Genomic DNA, 13,094 nt, shown 5'->3' with positions numbered 1-13,094 from the left:
GGCCCTTCTGCTGAGGACAGTGGGAAAGCAGTTTAGAGTCGCTTTCAGATCAGGGCCCAGGGGAGTCCCAGAGCAAAGATGCTTCCATTTTAGTGGGTAAAAATCACCTGGAAAGTTGTTACACGCAGACTCCTGAACCACCTGAGTGTCTGATTAAGCAGGACTTGTGTGAAGCCGGGAGCCTGCATTCTGAAAGGTGTCGCTAGGTGATTCTGCCGCTGCTGGAGGAGCTCCCCAAGAGGTCTGCGGCGGCTCTCCTGGGATCCACGCTCTGCCCCTCCCCGGGGTCCATGAGAAGGAAGGGTGATACGGCTCTCAGATGCTACACCCCCCAGGTGGGAGAAGGGGCCTTGCACGGGCAGCCCAGGCCAACGCAATGCCCGGGGCTGCCATTCTTGCACCGGCTGGCTTGGGCCTGCTCCCCGTGCAGGTGCCAGGGGTGAGAGTCTATGGGTCCTGCAGTTGCCCCCTTGTGCTTGTTTACAGGTTCATGCCTCCTGATGACCCCCTGGGCCGCCGGGGACCCACGCTGAGCAACTTCCTGAGCAGGAAGCCGAAGCCCCCGGAGCCATCCTGGCAGCACTGCCCCTATGGTGGGTAGCACCCCACGCCCCATGATCCCGGGTCAGGTCCCATTCGGGGGCAGCACAGGGTGGAGTCAGCAGCCTGAGTTCTAGTGCGGGTTCCGCTCCCAACTCGCTGTGTTACACTGGAGAGCTAATTTAACCTCTCTGGCCCGCACGGGCTGACAGGGTTATTATGAGGATGAACTGACATCCTGGATGCTTGTTGGCACGGGAACCTCTGCGAGGGCCACAGGCAGGGGTCACATGCAGGGCAAAGCGTATCCAGGAAGCCCAGAGGCTGTGTGTACCCCAAGCTTCTCCTCCTCCATCCCTTCACCTGGCGGAGGTCACTCTGGGGCCTCGAGTCTGCGTCATGCCCCACCGTCCCTCCACCCCCATCTGTTCACGGACTTTGGTCAGTGCTATCCATTAAGAATTAAGGACTTTATCCCACAGCACTTCTAGCTAGCTCTTTGCCTAACTTGCCTTGGCGAGTTTGTTTGTTGTTTGTTTAACATCCCCAGGTCTTGTTTCTTGTGTCCATAGAAGTTTAAAAAAACCTTAGGTGATCTTCAGTCATTTCTTGTTAGAGTCAAGGTGACCACACATACGGTCAGGTTGGCTCCTCTTGCTTCCGCTCTCAGCAGGGTCCAGGTTTGGCTGATAAATCACATGATCACCTCTGTTAGAACAGCCTGTAGGGAGAGGGCAATGGTTAGCAGAAGGAATGAGGCCAATGGTGGAAACCGAGGCAGAACGGAGGTGCAGTCCTATGCCGTGAGCACCTGCTCCCCACCCTATCCCCAAGGCTGGCCCTATATCCACAGGGTCCCTGGGGAAGTGGAGGTCAAAGGTCATTGGATCTAGAGGTTTGGTCTCAGTTCCTGGCCAAAGGGAGTTTCCATACCGCCAATCTGGGTCCAGCGCCCTACACCACGGGGCGGGGGGCGTACCACACCCTCACCCCTCTAACCTGGCCCCGGGGCACTTCTCCCCACCTCGTCCTGCCCCAGCTGGAGGAATCTCCAAGAAGGGTCGCGCACTCACCACACCGCAGCTCCGCACAGCCCCTCCCGGCCAGTCTCACGCCGCCCTCTCCCCCTGCCCCCACCCTTCCAGGCAAGAAATGCACCTACGGCGTCAAGTGCAAGTTCTACCACCCGGAGAGGCCGCACCTGGCGCCGCTGGCGGTGGCCGACGAGCTTCGCGCGCAAACGCGGGCTTGGCGGGGCGTGGGAGGCGGAGCGGAGGAGCGGCGGCGCAGCGGGCGGGCGGCGGCGGCGGCGGCGGCGGCCGGGGCAGGGCAGGGCGGCCCCCGGGGCGCTCCCGCCGCGGCCTGGCTGAGGGCCCCGGAGCCCGGCGCGTGCAGCCTGCCCTCGGCGCGGCCGGCGGCCGACGTGGCGGCGCTCGAAGGCAGCTTCTCGCAGCTCGCCTTCAGCGACGACCCGGGGCTCCTCGGTCCACCCCCCCTGGACGCCGGCCTCACGCCCCGGCCGCGCCGTCCGGACTGGGTGGCGCCGGGGGCCTCGCCGACCCCAGCAGCCCTGCGCGGCCTCCCGAGCCCCCAGGGCCCGTCCGGCCCGCCGGTCCGGCCGCGCGGGGGGCACGGCCCCGGGGCCCAGCACAGTGACCTGCTCCCCCAGCGCCGACGGCCCGCCGACGCGCGCGCCCTCCCACCAGCGGCCGACCGGTTCCCGGGCTGCTCGGCCTGGGCGAAATGCGGCTGCGTCGACGGCGCCTTCGGGGGACCTTCGGGGCCCCCGCCTCCCTCCGCTCCCCGCAGGGTGGACGCGCGCGCCCGAGCGCGCATCGCGCTCTGCAGCATCTTCCCGCCCCACCAGGTGGACAGCGTCATGGCCCTATTCCCCGCGCTCTCCGACGTCACCAGGCTCATCCTGCTCATCCAGAAATTCCAAAGGTGTGGTGCGCCTGTGGAAAAGTCCTAAGGAACTCGTCCAAGCCACCGCAAGTGATGTCCCAGTCTTGCCTTGCCACTTGGGCAGGGAGGGTTGTCAGCCTGCTCCTGGGGCGAGCCACTTTGCAGCCCCCTTTTCTTTAAAGATGGTCAGGGAAGCCAGCTTCCTCACCCTCAGCCAGGCCCATGGTGGCACTTGATGATCCTCACTGACCCTGCAGGGCTAGCTGCTGGAGGTCAGTAAGGTTGGCCCCTTCCGTGGAGGGAGTGATCTCTTATGTCTGGAAGACTTTGCTCCCATGACGGCTCGAAGGGTTTGTCCAGAACATTCCATGGCTGTTTTGTCAAGCTGCAATTGGGATCCACAAATGGGTCACAGGAGCAATTTAATGGGTCAAACCAGAAAGAGTGGCATGGGAAATCTCAGAGCCTACTCCACCTCATCAAGCTAGGTATGAAACTCCTGTTTGTTAGCTACCAGTGGGTGCATCTATTTACCCTTGGTAGCCATGGAAACTTGCTGTGGGTCGTGGGCAAAAGTTTGAAAAATCCTGGTAAATGGCCTTGAATTTTATTGTATCAAATCACATTTGAAATATGTAGTCAGTTGATGGAAGTTTTGGCATCTGGAAGTTTTCATATGAGCTGTTTCTTACCTCATGAGAGGAACCTAGAATTGTCCTTGTGCTCTGAGATTGTGTGGCTGTGCTGGTCTGTGGGGGCGGGGCAGGGGCACGGTGTCCTGAAGGTCTGCCCTTAGGGCCTTCACGCCTTACACACACACCCACACACACACACACACCCCCCCCCACACACACACACACTTGACTCAGGGCTAAGCATGTTTTTCAGCCGTCCATCAGGGCATTTTCCAACACAGCGGCTCTACTGGCTGAGCTTTCTAAGCCACACCTCGCACGTAAGCCAGGGCCCAGTGAGTCAGGACTTGTGCCCAGAAACCTCGAGGTGGGTCAGTGAAGAGCTGACATGAGCCTCCATCATGGAGGTTTATTGCCCCCGTCCACCACTGCTGTTTCTTCCACCCAGCTACTGCTTTGAGTTTTGGGGCAAAGGGACCCACCCACTTGCAATGGGCAAGAAATGAGACCATCCTTCCAGAGTGTGGACCCTGCATCCTCTGGGGGTCCTGTCATCTCTAGGGGGCATCCACATTCACTCCAGGTTACAAGTCCAGCTGTCCAGGTCTTGGCTCATTTGCTCATGAGGGCCCTTGGTGGCCGGGCCATCAGGGAGAGTGTGAGGCACCTCCCAGTGGAAAATCAGCCCCCAAACCCCCCAAGTTGCCTGCAGACTGGTGAGTGCAAAGGGAAACTCTTCTCAGCACATCACTCCGCTGTGTGCATTTTTGGCACAGACCAGGGTGCGCCCCTGGGAGAGTCCGCTTCCAGCCCTCTAATTCGTGGTAAGTGCTGCAGTAGAGATAGAGTGATGTTGTGTCTCTCAGGGACCACGATCGTCTTTTTAAACCAGCCTCTTAACGTGCTTCAGCCAGATCTGTTCTTTACCCCTGTTTTTCCAAAGAGGACACTGCACGCACAGTTGTATCTTACTGTTTTGGGACCTCAGTCCTGAAGAGGGTCCACTCTTTCTAGATAAAATGGATTTCCCTTCTGGTGTTTTTGTTTTTGTTTTTCTTTTCTTTTGGCAAGACAGGCTTTATGTTAGAGCTGCTTTTGTCTCTCTGATCTGTCTCCTGATGTGGTATCGTTGTACGGGCTGACTTACAGTTGGAAATGTTTAAACTGCTTCCTTTGAGGACAAGTTTGAGTTTTAGTAAGCTGTAAAGCTATTTTATTTGGTTCACTGTGATTAAGACAAGCACAAAACAAGTGAAGAGACAGCACATTTCAGTGTAATCCCCTTTGGAATCTTTTCCAAAGTCTTGGTATGTCTTTATGACACAAAACATGGACGGACGGGTGAGTGAAATGTTCCTGGTTGCATAACTGTTACCATGATCCAAAAATAAATCACTTTTATCCACGCCTGGGGCTCTCTATTGCTAAATTGCATATCATTTTCTCCCATGTCGGCTTCTCCCTGTAGGTCAGGTTTTCACATTAAATATTGTGGGTGTGAAGACTGATGTTATGGCTGCTTTATGTGGTCTTACTCCTCTCTTGGGGGTGAGGAGGCTAGAATCCACCTTTTCCAGGGGCAGCAGTGAGCCCAAGGCGAGGACATGCCTTTGTTAGATGCTCAGCAGGCTGTTCGCAAGGACACGGGCTGCTTGCTAGACTGTTAAAATCCTCATTACAGAACCACAAAGCAATCGCATAAAAGCCACTCTTCTTGTGTCAACCTGCACCAGCATCCTCGATTGCCCAAACCTGAGGAGCCGGGTGCTGGGCCGTGTTTTTGCTGGTGCAGCTTTCCCAGAAGCCTCTGGAAGGTAGTTTGAGGCAGAACCACAGAATATTAGAGGCTAAGGGGGTAGAAGCAAGAAGAGCCATTCATGTCCACATTGTTCCAGATAAAACAAAGCCCAGCCCTCCGGATTTTACCTAGAACTCACGTCAGGGAGCAATGAGCCGACTGCCAGCTGGCGCAGGGACAGCTCCCTGTGTCTGGGACAACAGTCCCTGCAGGGAGAAGAGCATGGTCATGGTCAGGGGGAGGGGAAGAGGCATGAAGGGATGGGGTGGGGGAGGGGGCTCTGGGAGCCGGAGCAACTGCTTGAAATCACAAATCCCACCGTGAGCAAATGCACGGGGCCAAGACCAGCTACATAACTTGTGGGGCCCTGTGTAAAATTAAAATGCAGGGCCAAGATAGTTGATAGCACAGAATTCAGCCAAGCCCGGGGTCCTTCTAGGTGGAGAGGTCCTGTGGGACTGCCTCCTGCCCATGAAGCTGCCCTGTGTGGAGTTACCAAAGGGACAAGCCAGAGAACATTTCCCATACTCAGAGTGTCAGAACACAAGATAAGACGTGCATGCTTTATAGTTGGGAAAGACCACGTGTCCAAGGCTGGTGCTGGTCCCCCAGGGCCTCTCCCTCAGGGATTGTCCACTGCATCCTCCTGAGGGCTGAGAGGGCCTTCCTTGGCTTTCTCTGCCCACCTCTGCTATAAGGGGCTCAAGAGAAGAAGTTGAGGGTCTTGAGCAAACCACATACAGGATCAGTGATGTCCAGATGAAGTCAGTAGGGGTAGGCCTAACTGGGCAGCAAGTATACTGGTTTGTCTGCGGTGAGGCTGTTTGGTCACAGGCATGGCTCACAAACCACGAGGCAAGAGGCCAGGGTGGAAGCAGCTTCGGGGTTGGCTGGAATTAGGGGCTTGATCCCTGTCTGTCAGGATTGTCTCTTCGGTTTTCTTCTGCCTGTGGGATTATTCTCTCCCCTGAGATTTTCTCTACACAGTGAAAGCCTCTCTGTTGGCAGACCTAGGCACATACCCTTTCAGCTGAAGGACTTTTGGCCTCAGAAAAATCCTGGGAAGAATCGATTGGCCTGGCTTGGGTCATGCGCCCACCCCTGGACCAATCACTGTGACGTGCTACAATGGGGGCAGCTGGGTCTCATGCCCCACTCTGGCTCCAATGAGGGCATGTACTGGGATTGTCAGCTTCTGCCAGAACCTACGTGGTTGGTGGGCGTCGGGAGGTTTAAGGGGATGCTGAGCAGTTCCCTCAGAACTGAGAAGGGAGACAGTGTCCAGGCAGACAAAAGGAATGCCCACAGCAATGTTCAAGTCTGGGCATTGGGCCAGGGCTTAGGATGGCCCCGCCCTGCTCCACCTCCACTCTGGTCCTGCCTGAGAAAGGAGCCGCTGTGTTTATTCTCTTTCTTGCTTTGTCAGGAAAAACCATGCATCTGCCCATTCACAGACAACACAGCTCTGTGTGGTTGGAAATTGGAGGGCCTGCTGCTACAGGGCCTGAGGTATCGTTGCATTAATCTTGCCAGTCCCAGATTGTGGCCAGGTGAGCGCTTCGGTGGGCCATTGCCAAAAACCCCTACAGGGGAGGAAGTGGCTCTTCAGAGTCAAGAGGTGACCTTGTTCCCTTTGACTCACTTCTGAACTGATGCCCTTAGAACTCAGGAAGCTCTCGGAGTCGGAGCACTCAGCCCAGCTCCTGGCAGCTGAACTGAAAATGAGGGGCTGAGGGCTTGGCCCAGCTTGTAATTACTTTGCTCTGAGTTCCTGGGGAAACAATGTCACCTCTCTGTCCTTATGTAGGAATGACACACCTATCCCCAATGCCCAGGAAGATGCTGGATAAATAAGCAGAAAGGCAAATGGGCACAGTTGAATGCCATTCATATTAACTAGCTGGCTGGCTGACTGACTGACAGACACTGACTGGCTGACTGACTGGCAGACATTAACTGATACTGACTGACACTGACTGACTGACACTGATTGGCTGACTCATCAATACTGAATGACTGACACTGACACTGACTGGCTGACTGACTCACTGACACTGATACTGACTGACACACTGTTGGAATGACTCACTGACACTGACACTGTCTGACTGACAGACACTGACCGACTAACTGACTCACTGACACTGACACTGTCTGACAGACACTGACTGACTCACTGACACTGACTGGTCGACTCACACTGAATGACACTGACACTGGCTGACACTGTCTGACAGACTGACTGACAGATGCTGGCGGACTGGCAGACATTAACTGGTACTGACTGACACTGTCACACTGACAGAATGACTCACTGACACTGGCTGACACTGTCTGACAGACACTGACTGACAGACACTGGCTGGCCGACTGGCAGACATTAACTGATACACTGTCACACTGACGGAGTGACTCACTGACACTGGTTGACACTGTCTGACAGACACTGACTGACAGACACTGGCTGGCCAACTGGCAGACATTAACTGATACACTGTCACACTGACAGAGTGACTCACACTGGTTGACACTGTCTGACAGACACTGACTAACTGACAGACACTGGCTGGCTGACTGGCAGACATTAACTGGTACTGACTGACACTGTCACACTGACAGAGTGACTCACTGACGCTGGCTGACACTGTCTGACAGACACTGACTGACTGACAGACACTGGCTGGCTGACTGGCAGACATTAACTGGTACTGACTGACAAACCCTGGCTGGCTGACACTGACTGCATGGCTGACAAGGTTAAAAGTGTGGTTGACACCTGTAGCTGTTGGGAGCCATTACTCAAATAGGGTTAGCAAACCACAATAGTTTTGACTTTATCTGAAGTCAAACTTACTCATGAAAATAGTGTCTGCGTGATTGAAACAAGCCATATTAAGCCTCCAAAAGTCAGTCTCACTGATGCCATTCTTGTTGAGGTAGTTTATGAGGCATTTTTTCCCCCAAAGGAAGGATGGGAAGCACAGGATGGAGATGAGGTCCCTCTATTTGCACCAGTGATTTTTTTTTCCCCGTCTGGCCCCTTTTCCTTTCTCTGAGACTGTCTCTAGCTCTCATTTTCTAAAAGCCCCTTCTTCACACAAAATCACCTACTCAGGGGTCCTTCGGGTTCCATGTTTCACTTGATTGTATGTAACTCCTTTGCTCTCCTATCCTTTTCGATCTCCTGCCCCCATCATTGCCCTCAAATCTCCTGAGGCTTCAAAGCTCTTCTCTTCCTCCTTCCTCCACAAAGTTGGACCAGGCCATTCTAGCACTTGTGAACCATCCTTCCCGGATTCTTCACTGCTATCCTTTCGGGGGCTGAACATTTCCAACTGCTCCAAGGCACTCTTTGGAATGATCTTGCTCTGAATGGTTATTTGTTACTCATTATTGAACTCTTTCCTTGTATTTAGGCTTGCACTTTAAACTATACACATTTGGAGGGTTGGGACTGTGTCTTTAACCTTGTCTTTCCATCAGCCTTGAGGCCAGTCAGTCAGGACCAGTGAGGGTATGTTACTGAAACAAAACAGTCCTGAATCCCAATAGCTCGGACCACAGAGTTGTGCTACATTGTACTCCATGTCCAGGGTAGGTTAGCTGGGGCTGTGCACACAGAGACCAAGGCTGAGGGAGGAGGGGGCTGAAGAAGAGAACATGCTCAACTGTGCACTGATTCTTAAAACTTCCAAGCAGATGTGGCAATGCAGCACCTAACTGCACCGGGCAGGAAAATGCAATCCTCCTGTGTCTGCACATGGTGGGCATCTTTGGAGAATGGCAACAGAGAAATATTTATTGATTGAAAACCTTGAAAGAAAAAATGAGTTAAATGAGGCATGGCACATCCATTTAATGGGATACTATAAGCCATTAAGATGATATTGTCAGAGGATGTTAATGACAGAAAATGTTGAGCATATATCAACTCGTCATCAGGGAAATGCAAATCAAAATCATGATGAGATACCACCTCACACTGGTCAGAATGGCTAAAAGTAACAACACAGGGAACAACAGATGTTGGCGAGGATGCGGAGAAAGAGGTGCCCTCTTACGCTGTTGCTGGGAATGCAAACTGGTGTAGACACTCTGGAAAACACTATGGAGTTACCTGAAAAAGTTGAAAATAGAACTACCCTATGATCCAGTAATTGCACTACTGGGTATTTACCCAAGGGATACAAAAATACTGATTCAAATGGGGCACATGCACCCCGATATTATCAACAGTAGCCCAATTATGAAAAGAGCCCAAGTGTCCATGGACTGATGATTGGATAAAGAAGCTGTGGTATATATATACACAGAATATTACTCAGCCCCCCAAAAGAATGCAATCTTGCCATTTGCAATGACATGGATGGAGCTAGAGCTAGAGGGTATTACACTAAGTGAAATAAGTCAGATAAAGACAAATACCATATGATTTCACTCATATGTGGAATTTAAGAAACAAAACAGATGAACATATGGGAAGGGGGAAAAAGAAAGAGAGGGAAACAAACCATAAGAGACTCTTAACAACGCAGAACAAACAGGGTTGATGGAGGGAGGTGGGTGGGGCATGGGCTAGACGGGTGATGGGTATTAAGGAGGGCACTTGTTAGGATGAGCACTGGGTGTTATATGTAAGAGATGGGTCACTAAATTCTACACCTGAAATCAATTCTACCATATATGTTAACTAACTAGAATTTAAAAACTTGAAACTAAAATAAATAAATAAATAAATAAATAAATAAATAAATAAATAAATAAATATGTTTACCTTTAAGTTCTATCACGAAGATAGGCTTTTAAAAATACCATTTATTTTGGGGCGCCTGGGTGGCTCAGTCGTTAAGCGTCTGCCTTCAGCTCAGGTCATGATCCCCAGGGTCCTGGGATCGAGCCCCACATCGGGCTCCCTGCTCCGCGGGAAGCCTGCTTCTCCCTCTCCCATTCCCCCTGCTTGTGTTCCCTCTCTTGCTATCTCTCTCTCTCTATGTCAAATAAATAAATAAAAATCTTTAAATAAAAATAAATAAAAAAATAAAAATACCATTTATTTCAATAAGATGAACTAAAGTTCAGAAAAAAAAGAAAATGCTGAGCATAGATTATGAAGTATAAAAGTAGATTATAAAAAAGAATGAACCATATTTCTCTTCTGTTAAAAATGCATATTCTATTTATAGAAAAGACAGAGTCTATCTGGGTGGTGGGATTATGATTCCAGGTGACCCTTTCCTCCTTTTGATCTTTATGTATTTTTTTCTAAATTTTCTAGAGTTAATAGCTTTCATAACAAGAAAAAAATTCCTTGCTACACACCAGTGCCTTTTAAAAAACATGCTAAACTATACATTCATTATAAAAGATTCAGAAGATTCAGGCACCTTGATTTGACATGTGATAACACCGAAGTGTAGATCCTTCCAGACCTCCTTCCATAAGCACATGCATATTTAATTGAAAGAGAGTCCTCATAGGCCGGAGGTTGGACAGCATGGGGCCCATGTCAGTGACATGATGGCCCAGGTGAGCAACATGCTGGTTCCACGGCCAGAAAATCCTGTGCAGGCCCTGGTTCCTAGGAGCGTTGAAGGACCTGGGGAGGTACCCCCTCCACCCCAAAGCTCTACGCCTACCAGCTGCTGGGGCTGCTCTGTGGAAGACCCATCACCCTGTGGCACCCTAGGTCACAAACATGTACATTGGGGATCATGATGCTGCAGGAAAGGAGGCAGCCCTCTTTGTGGGGAATTTGGCCCTGGAGCCTCAAGGCCTTGCTGCGTAGGAGAGGAGGAAGATGGACATTTCCCCATTCTCTGTTTGTGTTCTTGGAGTTGATTCAGCGCCAGGGAATTTTTTTGGCCAAGTTCAAAATAACTCTTCACGATCTGTTCGGTGCAAATGCAGTTGATTTATGGCTTTGCTGACCTTTGATTCATTGGCAAAGCACTGCCTGGGTCCCTGGGGAGGGTTTCCTTTGCTTGTTAACCCAGGGTGATTTAGGGCCTCCAGTGCCAAGGTTTTCCTATTTCTTCCATCCCAGGACTTGACCGCGTGGCCCCTGCCCTCAGGGCTCACACCCTGGTGGGGCTCAGCCTCAGATTTTCTACAGAGCGAGTTATCTTTTGGATGCCCTAGACCACGTCACTCAGTCTCCGGGTTTTAACCCCTTTTAAGAAGCCCCCAGAGAAATTCCCCAAAGCGGCTTCTCCCACTGCACAATGCCACCTGCAGCCCAGCCCCTTCCCCGTCTTCTCTGGGTTCCTGCTCCTCTGCTGAGGGGCTGCTGGAGGCCGAATGGATTATTATTATTGATGCCAATGGGGGAGCCCCCTTACAGAGTGTGTGGGCACAGCCAGGGGCCTGCAAGCCCCTGCCATGAACCTTTGGTATATGCCACACGAATACATCTCAGAATAATTATGCTGAAAGAAGCCAGTTAGAGTACGTGCCGTATGATTCCATTTATATAAAACTCTAGAAAACGCAAACTGATCTCTAGTACCAGAGAGCCCATGAGAGGTTACTTGGAGATGAGGGAGGGGGAGGGGGAGGGATGACCGAGGGACTGAAGAATACGTCATACTCTTGATGGTAGTGATGGTTTCACGGTGTGTGCAGATGTCAGAACTCATCAGTTGTGCACTTCAAATGCATGCAGATTATAGTATGTCAATTATACCTTAGTCAAACTCTGTATTATTATTTTTTTTGAGAGAGAGAGAGATTGAGAACCTGTGTGCAGGGGTGGGAGGGGCAGAGGGAGAGAGAGAGAGACTCTTAAGCACAGAGCCCGACATGGGGCTCAATCTCAGGACCCTGAGATCATGACCTGAGCCAAAATCAAGAGTCAGAGCCACCCAGGTGCCCCAGTGAAGCTCTTTAAAAGAAAAAGGAACCTGCGTAGAATATGTGTTCCCAGAAGAACTAACTCTGGCGGGTTTGATGATGCTAGCACAGACTTTCACCACGAGTTGGTCCCAGCTTCCCCTTGTCACCTTTCTGTCCTGTACTGAGCCCAGCAGGAGGCGCCCATGCCCTGTCCGCGCCCATCGGATGTGCTGTCTTACTGTGCCCGTCTCAGCCTGAGGGGCAGCTGGGGGGGGGGGTCTGTGGAGAGACCCCGGGGCTGCTGGGTCCGGCTGTGCCCAGGCTCTCCATCCTCCCTCAGAGTGGGTCCTCTGACGGCTGGGCTGCTTGCTGCGGAGCTAGGCGGGCCCTGAGCCCCATCCAGGCTCTGCTCTGTCAGCCGGGGCCTTCTTCCCTGCCCCTTCATGGACACCCGCCGGGGGAAATCCCAGAGGTGGGCAGCTGCTCCCATTTCAGTCCCAGCCACCAAAGGGCCCCAGAGAGGGTCTGGGGCGAGACAAGGAGGGGGAAGCACAGACAGCCTCCTAAGTGCTCCAGGAACAACTGAGAAAAGTGGGGGGGGGGGGGGGGGGGGGGGGGGGGGGAGAGTACACCTTCCTGGTTCTGGCCCCGTGGCAGACCACCATCGATTTTATACCTACTTGTTTTTACCTAGTAGTTTCCAAGCCGTAATATCTGTGAAGTCCTGGGGTGCTACGTTAGCTGCAATTTCCCCAGTAGACATTAAAATAGAGAGGTAATGGAAGCCATTTCTTCAGAGACAGAAAGATACGTGGTTTCCTGAGGCTGGGGGGCTTGTTGGGAGAAGTAGGGGATGAGAGCTAAAGGTATGGGTTCCTTTTTGGGGAGGTGGAAATGTTCTAAATTTGATCGTGGTGTCAGTGTACAACTCTGTACTAAAAAGCACTGAACTGTACACTTTAAATGGTTGAACTCTATGGTCTGTGAATCATACCTCAATAAAGCTGTTAGAAAAGCAAAAAGAAAAAGAAAAAACAAAAAAACAACACAGCTGGTCTCAGTAAAGCCCGAATCTCCCTGCACAGCTCAGCGGGGCGAGGGCCATTTCAGAAATACTTGGCATTGAGAACTCCGTGGCTCTTTCCAGGTCTGACATCTCGGGGCTCTTGTTGAAGCCACACCATGAATGGGAGGTGAGTAGAGGGCCAGCATGTGACACCACTAGACTCATAGGGATCCGCCTGCCTCTTGGCTTTCAGAGCTGAGCAAGTAATGACCAGCCATCTAGGAACTGAAGAGGGGTGAGCCCCACGACAGGGCTGCTACCACATCAAGGGCTGTAAGAAGGGACCCAAAGCAGCTGCTAAACTTCCATGAGTATAGCA

At 52.0% G+C, this 13,094-nt stretch overlaps 1 protein-coding gene across 3 annotated transcripts in view; it reads left to right on the top strand.

Annotated features, from left to right (window-relative positions):
* ZC3H12D (zinc finger CCCH-type containing 12D) overlaps positions 1-4,487 on the top strand; it is a 28,964-nt gene extending 24,477 nt beyond the window's left edge. For all 3 annotated transcript variants that reach the window (XM_073894073.1, XM_073894072.1, XM_025866308.2), the window contains 2 exons: positions 487-593; positions 1,686-4,487. In XM_073894073.1, coding sequence (XP_073750174.1) covers positions 487-593; positions 1,686-2,512 — 934 coding nt within the window. In that variant the 3' untranslated portion in view covers positions 2,513-4,487. The remainder of the gene's footprint in view (positions 1-486; positions 594-1,685) is intronic.
* Positions 4,488-13,094: the final 8,607 nt, after the last annotated feature.

This window comes from Callorhinus ursinus, unplaced genomic scaffold, assembly GCF_003265705.2.
Source record: "Callorhinus ursinus isolate GAN/ISIS: 27379988/994484 unplaced genomic scaffold, GSC_fseal_2.0 scaffold6, whole genome shotgun sequence".
NCBI lineage: Eukaryota > Metazoa > Chordata > Mammalia > Carnivora > Otariidae > Callorhinus > Callorhinus ursinus.
Note: the sequence above shows the minus strand (reverse complement) of the source record. Positions and strands in the feature narration are given on the sequence as shown.